Source organism: Phaseolus vulgaris, chromosome 8 (assembly GCF_000499845.2).
Source record: "Phaseolus vulgaris cultivar G19833 chromosome 8, P. vulgaris v2.0, whole genome shotgun sequence".
Lineage (NCBI taxonomy): Eukaryota > Viridiplantae > Streptophyta > Magnoliopsida > Fabales > Fabaceae > Phaseolus > Phaseolus vulgaris.
Genome location: NC_023752.2, coordinates 48,646,348 through 48,668,932, shown reverse-complemented (window position 1 = coordinate 48,668,932; position 22,585 = coordinate 48,646,348). Strand labels below are relative to the sequence as shown.

General features: G+C 32.7%; 1 protein-coding gene across 1 annotated transcript; it reads right to left on the bottom strand.

The window, feature by feature from the left end:
- Positions 1 to 11,704: 11,704 nt before the first annotated feature.
- Positions 11,705 to 14,022, bottom strand: LOC137826711 (uncharacterized). The gene has a single exon (XM_068632800.1). The coding sequence runs from the start codon at positions 13,288 to 13,290 to the stop codon at positions 11,995 to 11,997; it is 1,296 nt and encodes a 431-aa protein (XP_068488901.1). The 5' UTR covers positions 13,291 to 14,022; the 3' UTR covers positions 11,705 to 11,994.
- Positions 14,023 to 22,585: the final 8,563 nt, after the last annotated feature.

Sequence of the window (22,585 nt, the reverse complement as noted above, 5' to 3'; positions counted from 1 at the left end):
GTTCCTTTGGCATCGATATTCCAATTTTAAATCTGCTAATACCGTTATCATTATTACTTAAGGTATTATTTGCTTTCGTATTCAATTATTCTTTCTTATTTTCTCCTAAAAAAATATTTAATTGTAGATTGAGAGTATTTACTATATCTTCTTGAACTTTTAAGCAATGTAAAACCTTTTTGACATTGGAATAAATTTGTTTAACCAACATTAAAGGAAAATAGTGATCTAAGTCTTCCTTTTAGTAAATGTTTTGATTTCAAATTATTTAAAGAAAGGTTTTATCTGCTTTCATAATTTTATCTTAAAAAAAGTTCTTGATGGGTTTAGAAAAGAAAATATTTATAAATTACCTTTAGTACTAAAATTGATATTAAACTTTTGCATTCACTAAAATAGATATATAATTGTATATAAATACTAAAATTTATTTTTTCTTTTATATAAACTAAAAATTAAAATAAAAACATCTATAAACTTTAACAAAATAATATGATATAAAATTTCATGGATTAATTATAATTTTGCGCGCGCACATATATATATATTATAAACTCCGTAATTTTGACTACTCTAAAAAATTTACACAATTTTAACAGTGAGAAAAAAAAAATTGATATGTATAAAACTTCAGTTGCATCATCAAATATTTTCAAATAAAAAAATAAATATAATTATGGATAATAAAAAATAAAAGTAAGGAAAATTAGAGATTAAAATTATGGATTTTGTAAATATAAGAATCAAAATTATAATTAGGTTAAGTTTATTTTTTTTATAGTAATTTTTTTTTTACACAGGCATAAACAATTAAACATAATATCTCACTAACAATATATATGACAACCTTATAATACGATTTTGGTATGATAAATCCTGAATAGCTTTTAATTAAGGTTAGACATATGATACGTTTTTGTTGGTAAAAAAAATGAGCATAAATCACTATATTAATATATCGTGCAAAACAACAGGAATATTTTATCATCATTAATTTGTTACATTAAGTATATTTAATGTAATGCATAATCCACACCAACTGTCATAATTATTTGAAAATAAAACTAAAGTAACTTTTGCATCCATAAGTCAAACAAAATAATTTTACTTACAAATTCAGGCAGTATTTGACTTTGAAAAATTATTTCTGTTTCAAGTCTAAATCACACCAATTCTAACACGTAAAATAAAATTAATTAAGAAAGGGAAACTCATGCTCTAAATAATTATCAGTGGAGTAGTTGGAGGAAAGTTCTACCTCAAAAGCATTTATTAAAAATATAAAATATCATATTTAATTTGGAAAGTAATTTATTCATTTTGATAAAATTGTTAAAATACTACTAAATTAAAATTAGAAAGAAAATTCATTTTGTAAAAGTTTTTTTTTTATGTATAGAAAAAAAAATTAAATGTTTGCTCACTTTTCGGATTTTAAAAAGTAATTTTTCTTCTAAATGAGAGAAGATGAAAGGGCTAATATACACTAGCCAATTAATTGAATGGAATCCTTGTCCAAGTCTGAGAGAAAAGACGTGATTTATAATTTTACATTAAAAAATATACGTGTAGTAAGAATCATTTTTCTTTTAATTATTATTGAATGCATACTATACAATACCATTTATAGTAATAGAAATTGGTAGAAATAAAATATAATGCACAAAAATGTACTTTGATTTCATAATAAAAACAACTTTTCTTTCCCCAAACTTAAAGAAAAACTAAAAAAAAAAATAGAGAAGAGGTAATTATGTACATATAATTATTTATATTATTTTTATTTACAGAATTTATATTACTTTTTCGTGACACTTTTTAAATGATACTCCTTCCTATATTGAACATAAGGTTATATATAGTTTAGAAAGAAAAAAATGATAATATTTTTTATGATATAGTTAATTATTTTTGTGAAATATTAAATTTATTTTGTTTATTTATTCTCATTAAATATGATAAATGTATGTTTTTTATTAATAAATATAATGAAAAAAGAAAAAAAAGTACATTAAAAGATATAGAGAGAGGGGCAATAATGAATGCATGAAAAAGAAAAGAGTGAAGCAATTCCGAAACTAGTTTGGTGTGTGGAAGTGAGTTAAAAGGGCAAAACGACAATAATGGAATGACAACATGGGAGAGGAAAGAAAATAGATAAAAGAAAAGGGTGTTAAAAATTGATAGATAGAGGACAAAATGAAAAGGGTGGAGAATGAGATGCAATTAGTAGGAATTCAGCATGTGTTGATTGCAGTGTCACTCACTCTTACAGAACACAACATGACACTGAAAACTGAGAACAACAGAACAGAGTACTACTGCATAGAAGAATTAGGGGGAGAAAGTTGGAGGAGGGTAGGGGGGATCATGATTGCAAGACACCAGATTATTCTCTGGCATGGACCACCATGATTCCAATAGGGCAAGACTCACATGACACCAAATCCTCTCACTCTCTCCTATTCTTTCATATTCCTCTACCCTCATCATCATCATCATCATCATCATCATTCTTTGTTACCCTTTTCCTTTTCTCATTTCCTAATGCAAACATCTCCTTTTTCCTTCTCTTCTAATTCAATCACCTTTACCTTAGGATTTTACCTTCTTACCACATCACTACCCAACCCTTCTAAGCACTACAAACATTTTCTCTTTTAATTCACAACTTCTCCACTGGGGCTTCAACTACTTCAAAGATAAGAGATGTTCACCACCACTAGTATCATGTGTCTATTTATTTATTCAACCCATGTTTAAAATTGTTTCTCTTTTTCCGGTCTCCGAGGAAAAAGAAACACGAGGGCGTGTGTGGATCACGATCCTTCAGGTTTATTTACACTCTGCCAATTATAGCTTATTGTTGTGCTTCTGTCATTGCATCTTCCTATTTTTTATTGTTTCTCTATTTATGGTATTCCTAATGCTTTATTTGGACTGAGCGATGGATCTGTAAGAAAGAGAAATGATGAAATTTGAAGGAGAAGAGAGTGTAAAAAGATGTTTTTTTTAATTAAGGGAAAGAAAGTAAAAGGTGAAGAGAAAAGAAGAGAAAGTTTATAAAAGTTTATAATGGATATGATAAAGTATGATTGATAATTTTTTTTATTGATGATATTGTAAGATTATAATTTTGTCTCTATGATTAAAATTAATTTAAAATGAAACATGATTACTTATTGATACATAAAATTCGTGTAATTAAAACATTGTTTTTTTCATACTTCATGAACTCAATTGAAAAAAGTATGAATTATTTGACATGGATACATACAAAGTGGTTGAAAATGAATTTTATTAAAATTAAATAAAATTTGAACAAAAATAATTGTAAAAGATTTAAGCGGAATTATAAATTTAGTAAAAACTTAATAAAATAAACTAAAATTGGTGCAAAAATTCAATGCCTAATTAATTTTAAACATAGAATCGTAAAATACAATATGATGAAAAAAAGAGAGAGTTAAATTAAAACAATTAGACGAATAAAAAAACAATAATCATAATAATCATATGATGACAATTATCATTTGAAAGAGTCTAGAAGTCATCAAATCTTTGTTAGAGCTAGTCAATTCTTTGATGAACCTTCTCAAAATCTCTGTTGATATTGATGTTCAAAGTATTTACTCCTTACTACAACTCCTGAATATCACCCTAAATATGGGAAAGCATTTGAGCATCATAGGGGATTGAGATTAAGGTCCAATGTCTTCAACATGGTTGTCGGGTATTGGTGGTTCTTGGTCGTCTTGTTTATCATCATAGTTCACCCATCCATGTTGCTAGATATCATTGACTTGAACGATATTAATTGGTTCAAGGTTTTTTCGATTGAAATAGTATGACCATCCTAGTTTCACAGATGCTTTGATGGATAAGTTCACACCATAGTGAGCCATGATTTGTGTAATCAAATGTCGTATGGAAGAGACATGTTGTTGTTCCTGCATTTGATCATGTGTTGCATGATGTAGTTAGACCAATTGATCAATATATTATTTTTCATAACATAAAAACATCTCCATGCAATTATTTAGCAAAATTGTTGGCTTGCAGCCTCAATTAGTCCATGAACACATAATACATTAATTTATCATTAATATTCAAAGTACATATATTCCTTTCATTTTGACCTTGCATCTCTGGTCTGATCATGTAACTCAATGTCATATCATGATCGTAGTTGAGTTCCTCAAGGATGTTTAAAGATGATGATTTTTTTACCTTGATACTTCAAATTAGCCAATGTCAACCAATTTGAAAGTGTGATTTTAATCTTCTTCTTATTAACCTCAATATAGAGGTTACCAAGGTTTGTTATCTTTAGGTTGGAATAAAAAAATTTAATCAAATCCTCAAAGTACCAAGCTTTCAGCATGAGAAATTGTTCCAAACCTTGAAAGAGTAAATGATGGTGAAAGTAAAGCCTAACTGTGCAAAGAATGGGAAATTCATGATCTTAGGTTTTATAATTATCATGGTAAAAAACATATTTTTATACTCAATGCACATGAAGTTGTAGCATTGTTCCATAATTTACTCATCTTGTATGTTTATATCAACTAATAAGTTCCAAATGTTAGATTCTAAGTACTGAAATGTTGAGTTACAATGCATCAGGCTGACCTGTTCAATAAAAAGTTCATTTCATTTTTCAATTGCAAGGATTTGTCGTTCAGAGTATTGCACTTGTCGTTCAGATGTCACAAAGACTCGTTCAAATGCCATGAATTGTCTTTCAACAATGGAAGACAATTTTTCTATCAAGGCATTTCCTGTCCTAATTTCATCAACAAATACATCCAACTTGGTTGTAAGCTTGTCAAACTGTGTGCCCATGACATCAACCATCAGGGTTTTTCTTTTTGAACCCTTAAATGATGGTGTACCATCAGATGGAGCAAATAAACCAAATTGAGTGAAACATGAACTATAAGAATCCATTTGTTGTGGCTATAGAGGAGCGTGCTCATATGGAACATCAAATGTAAGTTCCTCCGGGTTGTATTCCATGTCATCATTTAGGTCCACAATGAAAACTTTGCTTGTGGATGTGGCATCAAACTTGTCAGAATGTCTTTACTCCATGACTTGTGGCACAATCAAGTCCTCACAATTCCTCTATTAAGTCGTTGTGTGTGATGGGATTAACCCTCCATTTAGTGGTATAGGGCTTTCCCTGAAAATAAACATGCTCAAGTACATTAAGATCTCCTTAATTGTGAATGATGAAAGTATTTACTAAAGTTCATTCATTACCTTGATCAAGTCATCCCAAGTTTCCTCTTCAGCCTCTAAAAGTTTCATTGCTTCATTCTGTGCAAATATACTAAGTCCACTAAATAGATCATGGACCTTGCGTCGTCTATCTTTAAGACTCTTTTGCCTATTTTTTACATTGTGTTTTCATATCCCTACCAAACCAGATTGTCAGAAAGCATCAACAATGTTATTGTAGGTCCAACTTCCATCGTCCTTGTTCCCTAATCTTGCCTTGTCCATCATTGCTGACAAAAGTCATAGGTCTATCTCCATGATCCATTTCATTAACTCACGAATAATATGGATGACTCCAGTACAACACAATTTCCTTGATTCATGTTTTACCTATTGCAAACACAACTCATCCAATAACGATAAGACAAAACATATATAATTGGTTAATCAGGTATTTAGTTATGAAGTGAACATAAAATCAACCAAAATTCTCATTTAGAATACAAATTATTACATACTCTTAATTGTTTTCATAATTTATCCAATTTCATTAGTTATAATGTCTTTAATACGTGAGTCTAGCCTATAATCATTCTCACGATCTTGGGAGAATGAGGCATCTGTCTTGTTCCATCAACTCTCAATCAACTTCATCAACTAATGACTAATTGTTGTCCACCCTGCGAGGAAAGTTGTGAAGAATACAACATGCTAAAACTATATTCATCATCGTATCTAACAAGTAATGGGGTTTGATTCAACTAGCTATACATTTTTTCAACATACAAAATGTATTTTAATTACATTTCTAAGTGAAAAATGACGATGAATAAACAACTCTCGAGAATTATGTGGACTTTTTCACGGGTACTCTTTCAGATGTTATCTAACGTTGTGGTACAATGTTATTATTTATGGTTTAATATAAAGTTGGCATCCCCAAGGTAATATTTTTCTACAATGATTGAATTTATACTTATTAGCAGTAAGTACTAACTCACCACTTGGCATAAAGTACACAAAAATAATTTCAACTAACCTTCATGTATGATCAATGAATCCTCTCATATAAGTGCATCCTTCAATATTCTTGAATCAAACTTTGTTCCTTTTCACCCAGGTAGAACATATGTAAATTTCATATCGAAGTCACAAGCTACAAATACATTATTAATTGGCAAAATTTTCTTCTACGAAAACAAGGAGCATCCGATCGTGGGGCATTCACACGTACATGAGTGTATTTTATGACCTCTAAACAATCCTAAGGGGTAATAAAATCATAGTAAAATTAAAAATCAAGTCATATATCATTTATGTCAAGTGAAACTTAGTTTGTCCAATGTTACCATAAAGTATGAGTAAAATCGGTTATTGTTTAAGTTATGAGATTACTCCTCTCTCCCAGATGGTTGATTTAAGAATTCTCCCTCCAACATCAAAATTGCATTCAACATATTATGAAAGTGACAAAAGATTGTTTCCTTGGACCGATGAAAAAAAATTAAAAACTTATATTCTTTATGTTATGTCCTATGATGAAGAGATTTAACATCTGGTTCCCCACTATTGAATGAAATGCATCCTTTACGAACTCAATTCCCCTTAATCGCTGATATAAATTAATGAATTTTTTATAGTCCCATGCGAATAATGTTTTGGCATTGTTTAGTGTGCACTACGTATGACGTCAACTCCTGCAGACGATGCTCTTTTATGATACAAACTCCCTAATAGTGTTTTTTGTACCACTTGATAAACACAACATATTCAATCCATAAACAACAATACAAATGATCTTTCGTGTTGCTACTTCCTACGAAATTGCATTTGTTATTGTAGGTGTGAAATTAGATTAAAGTCTACACATCAACAACATTGTTATCCATCACTTAGTCGTCGAAATACACAAACCAATCTCTATCATTATGCATGTCAAAAATGTCTTTCACATATCATAAAATTTAATTTTTTGTAATTAATTAAATTTCCCAAAAATTATTTCATATAAAAACACATTTCTGCATAATAGATAATGTTTAAAACTTATTTGTTAATGATCTATGCAATGAATCAAACACAAGATGTTTGAGACACATACAACAACGCACCAACATGTTCTTTAACCACAATAAATTTACAGGTCAAGCTTCAGCTACCTCCAAACCATGCAAATGTAGCCAAACAAGGAGATGATTAGAAGAATGCAAGAAGGAGATTACACCAAAACCGATTATGAAAATGAGGTCTAAATGAAAGCAAATAGATGACCTTCCTTCAATCAAGTACCTAACATGGTTAAAAATATATGATTCATTTACACTTCTAGCCAAAGAAAAAAACTACAAAAACAACTGGAAAATAAAAAGCTCCCTAATTGATTATGGGTTGCATAATCGATTATGCTTCAAAAGGAAGCACATACAATCGATTATGTGTTTCCCCCTTTTAAGCATAATCGATTATTTAGTCCATAATCGATTAGGTAGTGATTGTTGCATTTAGAAAATCATGTTTAATCTTGTTATTCTATAGATGCATTTTCATATATCATGACAAATGTAAAGAACTTACCAACAATCTTTAGATATGGTCCACCTACGGATGTTCTTAATCCAACACCACCAAACTAAAGAAAAACACTACAAAAACAACTGGAAAATAAAAAAGCTCCCTAATTGATTATGGGTTGCATAATCGATTATGCTTTAAAAGGAAGCACATACAATCGATTATGCGTTTCCCCCTTTTAAGCATAATCGATTATTTAGTCCATAATCAATTAGGTAGTGATTGTTGCATTTAGAAAACCATGTTTAATCTTGTTACTCTATGGATGCATTTTCATATATCATGACAAATGTAAAGAACTTACCAACAATCTTTAGATCTGGTCCACTTACGAAGGTTCTTAACCCAACACCACCAAACCAAAGAAAAACACTACAAAAACAACTGGAAAATAAAAAAGCTCGCTAATTGATTATGGGTTGCATAATCAATTATGCTTCAAAAGGAAGCACATACAATCGATTATGTGCTTCCCCCTTTTAAGCATAATCGATTATTTAGTCCATAATCGATTAGGTAGTGATTGTTGCATTTAGAAAACCATGTTTAATCTTGTTACTCTATGGATGCAGCTCAACACCACCAAACCAGCTCAACTAACACTTTTATTTAACTTCTAGCAACCAATCACCTCAAATTCCTCTTTACACAACAACAACGATGAACTTAACTGATACCAAACATACCAGCACGAAACAAGAAGGATGAACAACAAACAATGTGAACTAAAAACAATATTTACAAGTTTTTAATGAATCTCTAACCCTATGTCATTTCAAGAATCTCTGCATTCAAGAATCTCTATCATACATTTGAAAAAAACAAGGATAATTCAGTCATTTTACACTTTACTATGTTACTTTTTCGTATTTCTCTTCACTCTTGCAAAGGACAACAACCACTCTTTTCCTGCGTATCCTCACTTTCATTCCCTCACACATCATCCACAGGTGAATAATACCCTTAAATTTGTCTTCGCATACAACGCTCATATCCTAAAACAAAAAGGGCATAAGTGTTGTATCATTATTTAACTCAACTTCATCTGTACCGTACAATACGATAAGGAGTCACAAAAACACATAATATTGAACTGTGTGAATAAGAAATGCTCATTAGAAGCAGTAGATGTTTAGACAATTCTAAATTATTTGGCTTTTTATGGAGAACTATGCCTTAAAGGTCAAATTCTAACTCTGTAATGACTTCTATTTTGTACTAAATGTGTAGTTAAATGTATATTTGCTTTCCGTTTTTCTTTTTGTTTACATCATTTGTTTAGCTACATTTTTATTCCATTTAAAAAAAAAAGAAAAGTAATGTACGAAGAAAACATAAAACAAGTCTTTGTCTGTATATGTCATTATCCATATAGATTAAGCTGTGTAACTTGTTTTGAGGGAGATAATTTTATAAGCACAAATTTTTACTATTCTTTTGTTGCCAGAAGTTTACCCCGAATTGCTCCAATAAACAAATTATATGAATGGCAAGTGTGTCATTCAGGTCAACACTTTTTTGGTATATTTTCTAAAACTAGTTAAAGACGACCACACATTTTTTTTGTAAGAAAATACTGTTAATTCTTAATGTCACCATTTTCAGTTTCTTTTTTCTTGTTGTACACCATAATTTCTCAATAGATAAAACTTGTCCCTCGATCATTTCAAATACAAAAACGACTTATGAAGGAAGTGACAATTCGTTGATGTCGTTATGTTACACTGTATTTACGGATTGGAATGGAAATGTTTTTATATAAAAAATTCATATAAAACAGTTTTGCAATCATATGAACATGTTCTTTGATAATGAAATACCATGATTTCACATTGACGGTTTACATTTCATATAGATGACATTATGATAATTTTTTTTTTCTTTTGGGAAATTCAAATTTTACTGTAAAAATTATTAGGTTGTGATGATATGCATCCACTGCAAATATTAATATTGTAGGTCTAGCAGTTGTGAAGGGCATGTATGAAATTTTATAATTGTGGTTTGAAAGGTAAAAGAAGCCACTAATCTTGCCACCAATTGCTCCACAAGCAATATCATTCATAGTTGAAAAGTAAGACAAAATACATTAAAATCAAGGAAAGAGTAGCAACACAAAAACGTACGACGGAATAGATAATCTATTGTTAATGGAATATTTTTCCTGCCAAGTATCTTCCGCGTTTGTGATGAAATCTGAAAAGTAGTACAAAACCACCACGTAGGGAGTATGAGGAACTAAAAATCACAAAATTTAAATGTAATAATTTCACCAGTGAAAATTTGAGTTTTATTTTAATAGTTAATTTCAATTTTAGTTTTAACTTTTATTTAATTTATTGTCGAAGTAAAATTTGAGTTTCAATTAAAAAAATAACGATTAAAACTCTTTATTTAAGTGTTATTCATTAAAAAACAGAAAAGAGCAAAACCAAGACACAGACCATATTAGAGTTATTGCCAAATTTATTACCTTCTTCCAAAGGTCAAACATTTAATGATATATACAGTTCAAATGTTTTATTTAGACCATATTGAGTTGTTTTATTTTGTATATTTTGTAGAGCATAACGCATTATTTAACAAATTGTCTATCTTTGGTTATGTGGGTATAGATAAAGATATCTAAGTAGCTTGTTCATCTTTTTGTACAAGATTAGAGTACCCTTAAGTACTCATTTTTTCTTTAATTAATTTTTCGCTGATAAAACATTTTTCTTTAATTAATTTTTCGCTGATGAAACAAAAGTTCAAATGTGTATTCAGTCATCTCATTGTTATTTATTTAAAATTAGTACACAGACACTCGTGTGTGTTTGTGTATAAATAAACTTGAGCAGCAACAATATAATAAGTTAAATTATATTTTCAGGGACAAATACTCAATAGTAAAAATTAAAAATATAGTTACTGAGGTTTGAGTTTACTTAAATTTAATCTTAGTATATATGTGAAGAAAGGTTAACAAAGTCCAATCCCTACAGGGGAAAGCAAAGTTATGTATATGCAATTCTTATTTTCACAAATAGAAAAATATAAGATATAGAAAACCATAAACAATATAAAATAATATTATATTCATAAGATAAGAATTATAGAAAATGAACAGCCACATACATAGCTACCGTTAGGATTGAATGATATCACGCAAGTAATAGTGGTGCAAGAAAGTAGACATTTTCGCATTAATTTTTGATTATCCTCACGTCAAATAACGATCAGAGAAAATTGAACATTGAACAAAACCCTGAAGAGTTCACATTGGAGGGACACGTGAGAGGTAGAAGAAACAGAAGAGAATGAAAGACGAAGACAAAAGTTGGGTACAAACCTTTGGAAAATTTCAGATTTGGACAACAAAGACAAAGAGAGATTGCACACCCAAACTTTCAACCCTGGGACAGTAACTAGAACCCGAAATACAAGGGAGCGTTCACAGCAACATCAACCTGAAACTTTGCGAATAGCAAACACAATCTCTATCTTTTTCTTTCTTTCTTTCTTTCTTTCTCTCTCCTTTAATTGATGATGCTTCTTAGTTGATGGCAGCACTCGGCCACTCACCGACTTATCTATTCGTGAATAGTGTGCTTCTTAATGTTTTCTTATAACAAGCACTAGACAAGGGTTCGTACGAGGAACAGGTTTTCTTATTATTGGGGATTTTAGCCACAGATTCGCTTTAGCATTAAACTATTCTAAACTATGGATTCCCAATAATCATAATAATAACCTACTCTACAATATAGTCTGCTACCATAAAATTATCACCACCCACCCTTATAATTACTATGATCAGTATCATTATCAAACACTAATCAAAGTACAATCATATGCTACAACTAGCCACCACTATATATATTTCTGCAATAACATTAAACATCATTTGGTCATCATCGATATACATAGATATTAAAGGAAGTATATATTTAATTTACACATATATCATACATGATTAAATTAATCTCGTACCGTTGGCTACAGATTTTTTTTGACAATATCAAAATATTTAAACCAAAGGGAGAGAAAAAAAAAAAGAAGGAAAAATAAAAGAAAGGAAAAGAAAAGAAGAAAGATGTTAGCTGCAAATTCTAACCACCAACACCCACTATCATCAACATCATCATGATCACGATCTTAATTCATTGCAGCATCATATTCTACCATGTAATGATAACAAGTTTCTGTACCCGGTTTAGTCTAATCAGAAGAACAAATCCAGGAATCCACGGTACCTTCCCCTCTAGTAGTAGGGTTATTATTGTTGTTGTTATTCGGTAAGGTGCTATTCTCACGGTTCAAGCTAGTGGATGCAGAGGCCACTGCAAAGTTCAACTTGCAACTACCACCACCATCCACTGACCTTAACGAAACATCTCTTGTCCCTCCTCCATCGTCGTTAACACTCCTCAGTGGCACCGATACCCCACTTGCCACAAAATTTGCATTATTATTAACCTGACCATGGCTCATACCCAGATCCTCAATTGATGGTAACTTTGCACTAAACCCTGCATGGCCAAAAGGGTGAAGATGGGGTGGAGGATGATTAAATGCAAGGGTGGGATGGTTCTGCATGCCCAGCATGATGTTTTGTGGGTTGTAGTGATAGGGAATACCCAAATCAGGAGGAAGTTGTTGTTGGTAGTTGATGGGGTTGTTGTTGTTGTGGCTATTCGATGAAGAATTATTGGTGGTGGTGGTGGTGGAAGTTATAGCATCAACCATGTTGTTATAGGGTGATGATGAGGAAGATAAAAGCAATGGGTTTTGATGATGATGATGATTTACCTTTTGTGGCGAAGGACGCAAAGGGTAGAAAGGACCCGGTGTTGAGTCTAAGTGAGAGCTGCTTCTTAAGGAGGAGGAGCCAGTGAGAAGATCGAGTCTCCGAGAGTAGGAGGAGGAAGCTGAAAACGGTGGTGCAGGGATACCAGTGAACTCTTGAACCATGGCTCGGAAATTGGAAGTGTCCGTGGTGAGAACCGTAGTTGGTGCTCTCCTTGAAGCTCTGGTTCGCTTCTTTGAGTTGCGTCCAACGTTATTAACCGTTCTACCTGGTTCAAGCAAGATTGCCTCTTGTGATCTGGCATTGTCTGTGGCGAGGCCTACTTGAGGACCCAACAAGCAATGGTTTATGTTTGTAGGTGTTTGGGATGAGGAGGTAACGTTAACTCCTGAAGGGTGGGTGCAATCGGGTTCAGATCTTGGAGGTTGGGAGGAGGAAGTGGTGGCGGTGTCCAAGTGCAGGAAGGAGTTTGGGTTGGATGAGTTTGGTTGAGAGAGGGCGTGGAGGTAGGGTGAAGAGAGATCAAACAAAGAAGGATGAGGGTGGTGGTGTTGGTAATGAGAAGAAGAAAGAAGAGGGTGTGAGATGGAGCCGAATTGGGAGGGGTGAATATTGAGGAAGGTTGGAGGGAGCAGTGTGTGATGAGGTCGTGAATCGTATTCTTCCTCGCCACTTGAAGAGATACTTCCACTATTGCCAGAATCCATAGCTTGGAAATTAAGCAAAAGTGGGGGAAGAAAGGTAAAAGGAAGAAGAAGTGGTGAGAGGAATTAAAAAGGGAAAAGGAGAGAGGTGGCGCTGGTTATCCATCCATGATGATGAGGATGAATGAAAGAATGAATGAATTGTGTGTGAGAGAGTGGGAATTTGAAAAAAAAAGGGAAGAAGCGTATCTTTGGATGGAATCCCTGACCTGCACTGCAATGGAAGCAAATCTTTTCTTGCTTGTCTTTCAGTCGGGGGAAAAGGTTATTGTGTTGTATAAAAAGAAGAGAAAAAAACGCATAGGCACATGTAGATCTCGCTTATAAGAGTGGCTAGGTAGGGGAGGAGGAGGAGGAGAGGGTGGGGAGGTAAATTACAAAAAGGCCAACCTCGAAGGAGGAGCACTGCAGAGAATAATAATAATAATAATAGTAAGAAGAAGTTTAGTTTAGTGATGTGTGAGTGAATTAGGGTTTTGAGAGAAGTGAAAAATGAAAAATGAAAAAGGGGAAAGGGAGGGGTTTGGAAGATGAAGATCCTCTAGAGAGTGGATGGTGGGGTAGGGTGTGGGAAGAGAGAAAAGAGGTGGTGGCGGTGGCTGGCAAGGGGTCAAACTCAAAGTGAATGGTGAGAGGGACAGTGTGAGAGGCAGGGGGTTGTGAATGTGAAACCCCGAAAAGGATGTCTTATGTGTTATGTGTTGTGTGGATGCAACTATGCAAACTTTTACCCAGACAAGGCCAAAAAGCTATCCACACATCAATTATTTTACTCATTAACCTAATTCAAATTCAAGACACAAAAACTGAAAGGGAAAGCAGAACCAAAGAACTAGGGAAACCAATTTTTTTTGCTGACCTCATCAACCTTCTTCCACACTGCCTCTACCTACATCTTCTTCCTCTTTTTCCACCTTAATAATCTTACTATACCTCAAGCCCATCCACACACACACTTGCTTTTAAACTTATATATTCCTTTCCTAAACTCCATTTCATTTAAAGTTGATAGAGTTTTCATGCAACATTCCAACGTGCTTAAATTTAACCCCTATAACTTTTCTAGCGGGAAAAACACACACTTCAAAGCCCTATTCTATCACCTATTTCTTTTTCAAAAATAATATTAAATTTCTTTTTTTTTCAATATTTGTCGTTTTAGTCATTTAATATGATTAGTACACGTGAGTCTCAAAGAAAATAATGAAATCAGTGGGTGGCTTAAAACCAATTAAAAGATAAACTTATCAATGAAATGTGCATACTTTATTATCCTTATTGCTTATCTTATTAAAATATATATATTGAAAAAATATTAATAATTGGATTCATTAAAGCTTTTGATAAGTAAGTATAATACATTAAATTCATTTATATTTACAAATATAATATAAACAACAACAAAAAAATTATGTATGTATATTGTTAGTTTTTGTTTTCAGGTATACAAGTAAGAGAGGGCTGGAATCTACATGAAAACTTTCTCTACCTAAACCAACCTGATTATATTTTAGCAGGTTAATATGAGTCATCATGGTAAGCTTATTTTGACGAATTTAATTAAAATCAAATCAAATAATTTAACCACTCAACCTACATGTAATATTAATTATAAAATAAGTTTTACATCGTATTTGCTTTCATTTACAAAAATGAATGGGCTGAAAAAAATGCAGAAAACGAGAAAGAGAGACATAAAAGAAAAAAGAAAGTGTCCCACAATTTTCTGCCCAAAAATAGAAAACACAAAATATAATTGATTATATTTGTGACGTAACCATTTATATTCATCAGTTATAACATAATTATCATATCTAAATATTTTATTAATATTCATGTTGATTTTGAAAATCATAATTAATTATTAATGATTATATAGTAATAATAACAATACTGATAAAAAATTATAAAAATAATATTAAACCAATTAATAAAAAATTGTGAATAATAAATTTAATTATTTTAATTTTTACTCATTTTCAGTTTTTCCTTTTTTTTTCTTCACTCTAATTACGCCATCCAACAACATGTATATGTAATCTTGAAAATAGATAAGTCATGTTTGATTTGAACTACGAACTTGTATTTTAAGTATTTAGTTGTTTTCTATTTTTCAATAAGTAATTAATGTAAAACAGGGTAGAGTTGTTTGATAGAAAGTTAATTGTAACCTATGAAGCTCAGACACTTCTCTTAAATGGTGTGTCGGTGTTGGATACTCGTATCGAACACCTACACTCATATGACACTTGTAGGACATGTATTCATGAATTGTCCAATTCAAAAAGTATTTGTTGGATTTCTCAAAATTCTAGTACGTTCTAACATAATTTTATAAGAATTCAAATTTATTGTATAAATTTTTATTATGATTATAAAAATAAGAAACAAATCCTTTTGAACCAGTCATGAAAAACATCTTTCTACTCCAAAAAATAATTTGGAACATACTTGTGCACATAAATATTTATTGTCAATTTATATAATTCATAATTATATAATATATAGATCCGTGTTCCCGTATCCTACATTTTAGAGATTATACATATCTTCGTGTCTGTGTCCGTGTCGTATTCGTGTCAATGTTTGTGATACATAAAATCGTAACTCAATTTAATCGAACTAACACTACAAGGAAATCATGATATAGAAACCAATTTTTAGAGACCAAAATAATTAGTTGCAATAGTAACTAAATTAGAGACCATTTTAGAAACTAATAAAAAATTTGGTTTCTAAATTAGTTTCTATTATTGTTAAATCGTTTCTAAATTGATATCTAATTAGCGACCAAAGTTTTAGAAACCAAATTTAGAAACTGAATAATTGGTAGTTAAAACCTTGGTTGCTAATTAGATACCAATTTAAAAACTATTTAACAATAATAGAGAGTAATTTATAAACCAATTTTTTGTGTAGTTTCTAAAATTGTTTCTAAATTTAGTTACTATTACAACTAATTATTTTGATGTCTAAACATTGATTTCTATTTCATGATTTTCTTGTAGTGATATTTCACTAAAGTTAAATATTAAATTAGATCAAGTCCTTTTAACTTTCTACATATTTCATAAACACGATTTTATGTTATTTAAAAATAAAAAAATACAGAGTAACGATATTTTACATTCTCATCTAATCTTGTGTATGATATATTAGTCGAGTTTTGTAATCTTTAATTAGTTTAAAAACTATAAACATATGTTTTATTTGTGGATGGATAAACACTTTTATACTGACCATCACAAACATATTATATAACTTTATAAGAATTATTGTTCAATTATTGAATTGATTAAATCAACATTTATAAAAATATTTTATTTACGGTAAGTGTTTTTAAGATATACATAAAATTTTATGAAGCGCATGCATTTACGTGTGGGCTAATGTTTTCTAAAAGCATTTTCTGACAAAGTGTTTCTTGGAAATGGATTCTTTTTCTTCAAATAAGATTTAATAAAATCAACAATCAGTTAAAAATAAAAAATAATAATAAAGAGAAACAACAACTAGACATTTTATAGCTTGAATTCGTACAGAAGGTAGTAGTACAAGATGTAGGGATATCGTGTGCGGAAGCGTGATAATTTCAACCAAAGATTATGAGAAATTAAAGTAACAAGTAAAGTGAGAATGATACCAGAATTTTTAGGTGGAAAACCCCTTTAAATAGAGGTAAAAAACCACCGGCGAGAGAGCCAAAACTTTCACTATAATGATACTGGGAGTACAATGAATTCCTCTCAGACTAATAGATAAATAGCCCTAAAACAAATCCTCTCTATATGGGTTAAACACTTACACCCAAGAACAGAAATAGAGAGTATATGAAAAGAGAGAGGAAGCAAGTGTGAGTTGCTTGTTTGTAGTGTGTTACATTGCTTGAAGGAAGCCACTATATATAGTGGTTCTAGGAGACAACAATAATAAATACAATTAATGGTAATTAACCTCCCATTGATTGTAATTGATTACGGCAATTAATCTCCCATTGATTGCAATTGATTGCGGCAATTAACCTCCTATTGATTGCAATTGATTGTGGCAATTAACCTCCCATTTATGCCAAGATAACGGTAAAGGTGAGTCATAAACCCACAAATCTCCACCTTGACTTGCCTTTGACTGGAACACTCTCTCGCCATGAAGCCTTGATTAAGTATGGATAATACCAGCTAAGTTCAGGCAATGATCGAACTTAGCCGATGGAAGTGGCTTGGTCAACATGTCTGCAGGATTTTCGGTCGTATGAATTTTTTCAACAATTATATCTCCTGTATCAACAATGTCTCGGATAAAATGGTGTTTGATTTCAATGTGCTTGGTCCTTGAGTGATACTTACTGTTCCTGGTCAAGTGGACAGCACTCTGACTATCACAAAATATAACAAGAACATCTTGTTGAAGACCAAGTTCACTTACCAAGCCTCGAAGCCATATAGCCTCTTTCATACCTTCTGTAGCAGCAATATATTCTGCTTCAGTGGTGGACAAAACCGCAATTGCTTGAAGTGAAGAATACCAACTGATAGCAGACCCACATAGGGTAAAGATGTAAGCTGAAAGTGACCTTCTCCGATCTAAATCACCACCATAGTCAGCATCAACATAGCCAACTGCTCCTCCGGGATCGGCTCTATGTTGATCAAATACCAAACCAAGATCTGGATAACCTTTCAGATAACGAAATATCCATTTAACGGCTTCCCAGTGTGCCTTGCCTGGATTATGCATGAACCTGCTAACAATGCTAACAGCATAAGCTAAATCAGGTCTAGTACATACCATTGCATACATGAGACTTCCAATTGCATTTGAATACGGGACATGTGACATGCGTCTTTTGTCCTCGTCTGATTTTGGACACTGATCTGATGACAACTTGAAGTGGGCGGCAATTGGAGTATTAACAGCTTTGCAATCTCGCATTCCAAATTTGTCAAGCATCTTAAGAACATACTTCTTTTGTGATAGAAAAAGTTTTCCAGCTTGACGGTCTCTGTTGATCTCCATTCCCAAAATTTTCTTGGCAGGACCTAAGTCCTTCATATCAAATTCACTGCTAAGCTGAGCCTTTAACTTGTTAACTAAAAATTTATCTCTTGCAGCAATCAACATGTCATCAACATATAGCAACAAGTATACAAAAGACCCATCAGATGTCTTTTGAAAATAAACACAGTTATCATAGCTACTTCTGGAGTATCCATGTCCAATCATGAAAGAATCAAACCTCTTATACCATTGTCTTGGTGATTGCTTCAAGCCGTATAGAGATTTCTTCAAACGACATACATGGTCCTCCTTTCCAGGAACAACGAAGCCCTCAGGCTGCTGGATGTAAATCTCTTCCTCAAGATTACCATGAAGAAAAGCAGTTTTCACATCTAACTGTTCCAGCTCCAAATCATACAAGGCAACTAAAGCAAGTAATATACGTATTGAAGTATGACGAACAACAGGAGAAAAAACTTCATTAAAGTCAATACCTTTCTCTTGATCAAAACCTCTTACAACAAATCTTGCTTTATTCCTTGTACTCTCAACACCAGGGATCCCTTCTTTTCTCTTAAAGATCCACTTGCAACTAATGACTCGTTTTCCTTCTGGTAACTTCACCAATTCCCATGTTTCGTTTTTGAGAAGACTCTCAACTTCTTCTTGCATAGCAGCAATCCACTTTGTTGAGTCGTCACCAGAGATAGCTTCAGAGTAATTCTTGGGTTCACCTTCTTCACCCATCTCTTGTGCAATAGTTAAAGCATAAGCAATGTTGGCTGATTCTGTAATTAATCTTTGAGTCGGTTTTCTTGGTCTTTGTTGTGGAAGTTCTTGAGCCATAGACCATGGCTGTGGTAATCCTCGTCGTTTAGGTGGACATTGCTCATGTGGACTCAAATGTTCATTTGTACCATCAGTAACAGTGACTTGATCACCTTGAGTACTGGAGGAATTGGGAACGTCTTCCTCATGAGCGGGTGTTTTAATCTCAAACTCCACCTTCTCTCGAGCATCTTCCTGGTCACCTGTATCAATTGAGGAAATAACAGTATCTTTTGCAGAAGAAAGCATAGCATTTTCATTAAAGGTCACATTTCGACTATGAATTACTTTATGAGATTCTGGGTCATATAAACGATAGCCTTTAACCCCTGAGCCATAACCCAAGAAAATGCACTTCTTAGCACGAGGTTCTAATTTTCCCTCGTTTACATGAGAATAAGCAGGGCAACCAAATATTTTAAGATTAGAATAATCAACATGGTTACCTGACCAAACTTCTTCTGGAATGTTGCAATCAATTGATCTGTTAGGAGAGCGGTTTATCAGATAACATGCCGTTGAAGCCGCTTCAGCCCAAAAAGATTTGCTCAAACCAGAATGAGAGAACATGCAACGAACTCTCTCCAGGATAGTTCTATTCATTCTTTCTGCAACCCCGTTCTGTTGTGGAGTACTTGGGATGGTGAAGTGTCTGGAAATGCCTTCCTTCTTGCAGAAATTATTGAATTCATTCGAACAGAACTCAAGGCCATTGTCTGTCCTTAACCTCTTTATCTTCTTGCCAGTCTGATTCTCAATCAATAATTTCCACTCTTTAAAAGTGGAAAATGCTTCATTCTTATGTTTAAGGAAATACACCCACAGTTTTCGTGAGAAGTCATCAATAATTGTCATCATATAACGACATTTACCTTTGGAGGGAACTTTTGAAGGACCCCAAAGATCCGAATGAATATAATCCAAAGTACCTTTGGTTCTGTGTATGGCTTTAGAAAAACTAACCTTTTTCTGCTTACCAAAAATGCAATGTTCACAGAAATCAACCTTTCCCGTACAGTGGTTACCAAGGTGACCCTTCTTCTTGAGGATTAGAATTCCCTTCTCACTCATGTGGCCTAATCTCATATGCCACAACTTGGTGTTATCTTTGTTGGGTGAGGCAACAGCTGCAGAACCTGTAACAGTTGAACCCTGCAGCACATACAAACTATCACATCGAATTGCCTTTAGTAACACAAGAGCTCCTTTAGACACTTTTAAAACTCCACCTTCAGCTGAGTATCTACACCCATGAGATTCAAGGGTGCCTAAGGAAATGAGATTCCGTTTCAACTCAGGGACATATCTGACACCTGTTAAAGTTCTAACAATTCCATCATGTGTCTTGATTTTGATTGTTCCTTCACCAACAACTTTGCATTGAGCATCGTTTCCCATCAAAACAAGACCATTATAAACAGGTTCATATGTGGTAAACCAATCTCTATTGTAAGACATGTGAAAAGTACAACCAGAATCAAGAATCCATTCATTTTTAGACCTTTGTTCAGTGTTGGAAGCTACAAAACAATCCCCATCAGATTCAGTTTCAACAATACTAGCTTCGGCAAATTTTTCTGGTTGTTTACCATTTCCCTTATCTTCTCTATCTTGCTTATTTTTCAATTTATAACAGTCAGAGATCTCGTGTCCCTTTTTCTTGCAATAACGACAATATTTGGAGTTCTTGCCTCTAGATTTTGACCTAGATTTATACTTATTGTTCTTACATTTCTCTTGGTTTCTCCCTCTAACTACTAATCCTTCACCAGAACTTTCAGAATGAATTTGAGTATCAAATTTTTCTTTGGCTAGTAAATTAGTCTTGACATCATCAAAGCTTAAGGTAAGATAATTACCGTATAACATAATTTCTTTGAATTGTCGATGCGAGGGTGGTAGAGAAACAATAAGTAGAACAGCTTTATCCTCATCATCAATTTTAACATCCAAATTTTCCAAATCAATTATGATGGAATTAAATTCATCAAGGTGAGATTGGATGGGAGTACCTTCAGACATTCGGAGTGTAAAGAGTCGCTCCTTTAACCGGAGTTTGTTTGCAAGACTTTTGGTCATGTATAAAGACTCCAATTTACTCCATATGCCTGCTGTACTTTTCTCGTTGATGACCTCACGCAACACCTCACGGGACAAGCATAACTGGATTGCAGACAATGCCTTTTCATCCATCTCATCCCACTGCTCCTCCGTCATGGTGGTTGGTCTCATCATTTTACCTGCCAGAACTTTCTTTAAACCATTCTGGGTGAGAACAGCTAGCATCTGGACTCGCCAGATAGCAAAGCTGATTTTACCATCAAATTTCTCAATATCCAATTTTGACATTATTGAACAATAGATCCTGGTGGAATTATCGAAAAGCTCTGATGCCAATTTGTAGGGATATCGTGTGCGGAAGCGTGATAATTTCAACCAAAGATTATGAGAAATTAAAGTAACAAGTAAAGTGAGAATGATACCAGAATTTTTAGGTGGAAAACCCCTTTAAATAGAGGTAAAAAACCACCGGCGAGAGAGCCAAAACTTTCACTATAATGATACTGGGAGTACAATGAATTCCTCTCAGACTAATAGATAAATAGCCCTAAAACAAATCCTCTCTATATGGGTTAAACACTTACACCCAAGAACAGAAATAGAGAGTATATGAAAAGAGAGAGGAAGCAAGTGTGAGTTGCTTGTTTGTAGTGTGTTTCATTGCTTGAAGGAAGCCACTATATATAGTGGTTCTAGGAGACAACAATAATAAATACAATTAATGGTAATTAACCTCCCATTGATTGTAATTGATTACGGCAATTAATCTCCCATTGATTGCAATTGATTGCGGCAATTAACCTCCTATTGATTGCAATTGATTGTGGCAATTAACCTCCCATTTATGCCAAGATAACGGTAAAGGTGAGTCATAAACCCACACAAGAAAATAAAATTCTTGCCATAATTAAAATTTATGTTCAAATTAATTGAAAAGGAGTTTTAATTTCAAGTTAGTGTTAGTTCCAATTTATTCATTTATACATTAATTAACATTATTAAAAGAACTTTAATGAATATAATAGTTATTTAATTAATTAATATTTTTTTATAAACAAAAAATTAAGTAAATTAAAAAAGACACTTCGGGTGTTCTCATCATTTTACAAATGGTCATCACCCCTATAAGCTTAGGCTTTTTAATCTTATCTTCCTCTCCAACAAAACAGAATATCATAATAGACCCTTTATCGCAACCCAAACTGCATAGAAGAAGAGCTAACATGATAACAATAGCAAAACGTTCTAAGCATCTTTCCTAATAAAATAACCATAGAGCACTTCCACCTATAAAATACAGACAAAGTTGGTATGAATGTAGTCTATGCTGCATCAGAATTGGCCGCAACAGCGTATAAGAGGCACACACAAATCAAAAACTCAAAAATTGAAGTTGCATAACGTAGCAATC

Coding starts and splice junctions, on each gene's coding strand:
- LOC137826711 (XM_068632800.1), bottom strand. CDS start 13,290: ATGGATTCTGGCAATAGTGGAAGTATCTCTTCAAGTGGCGAGGAAGAA.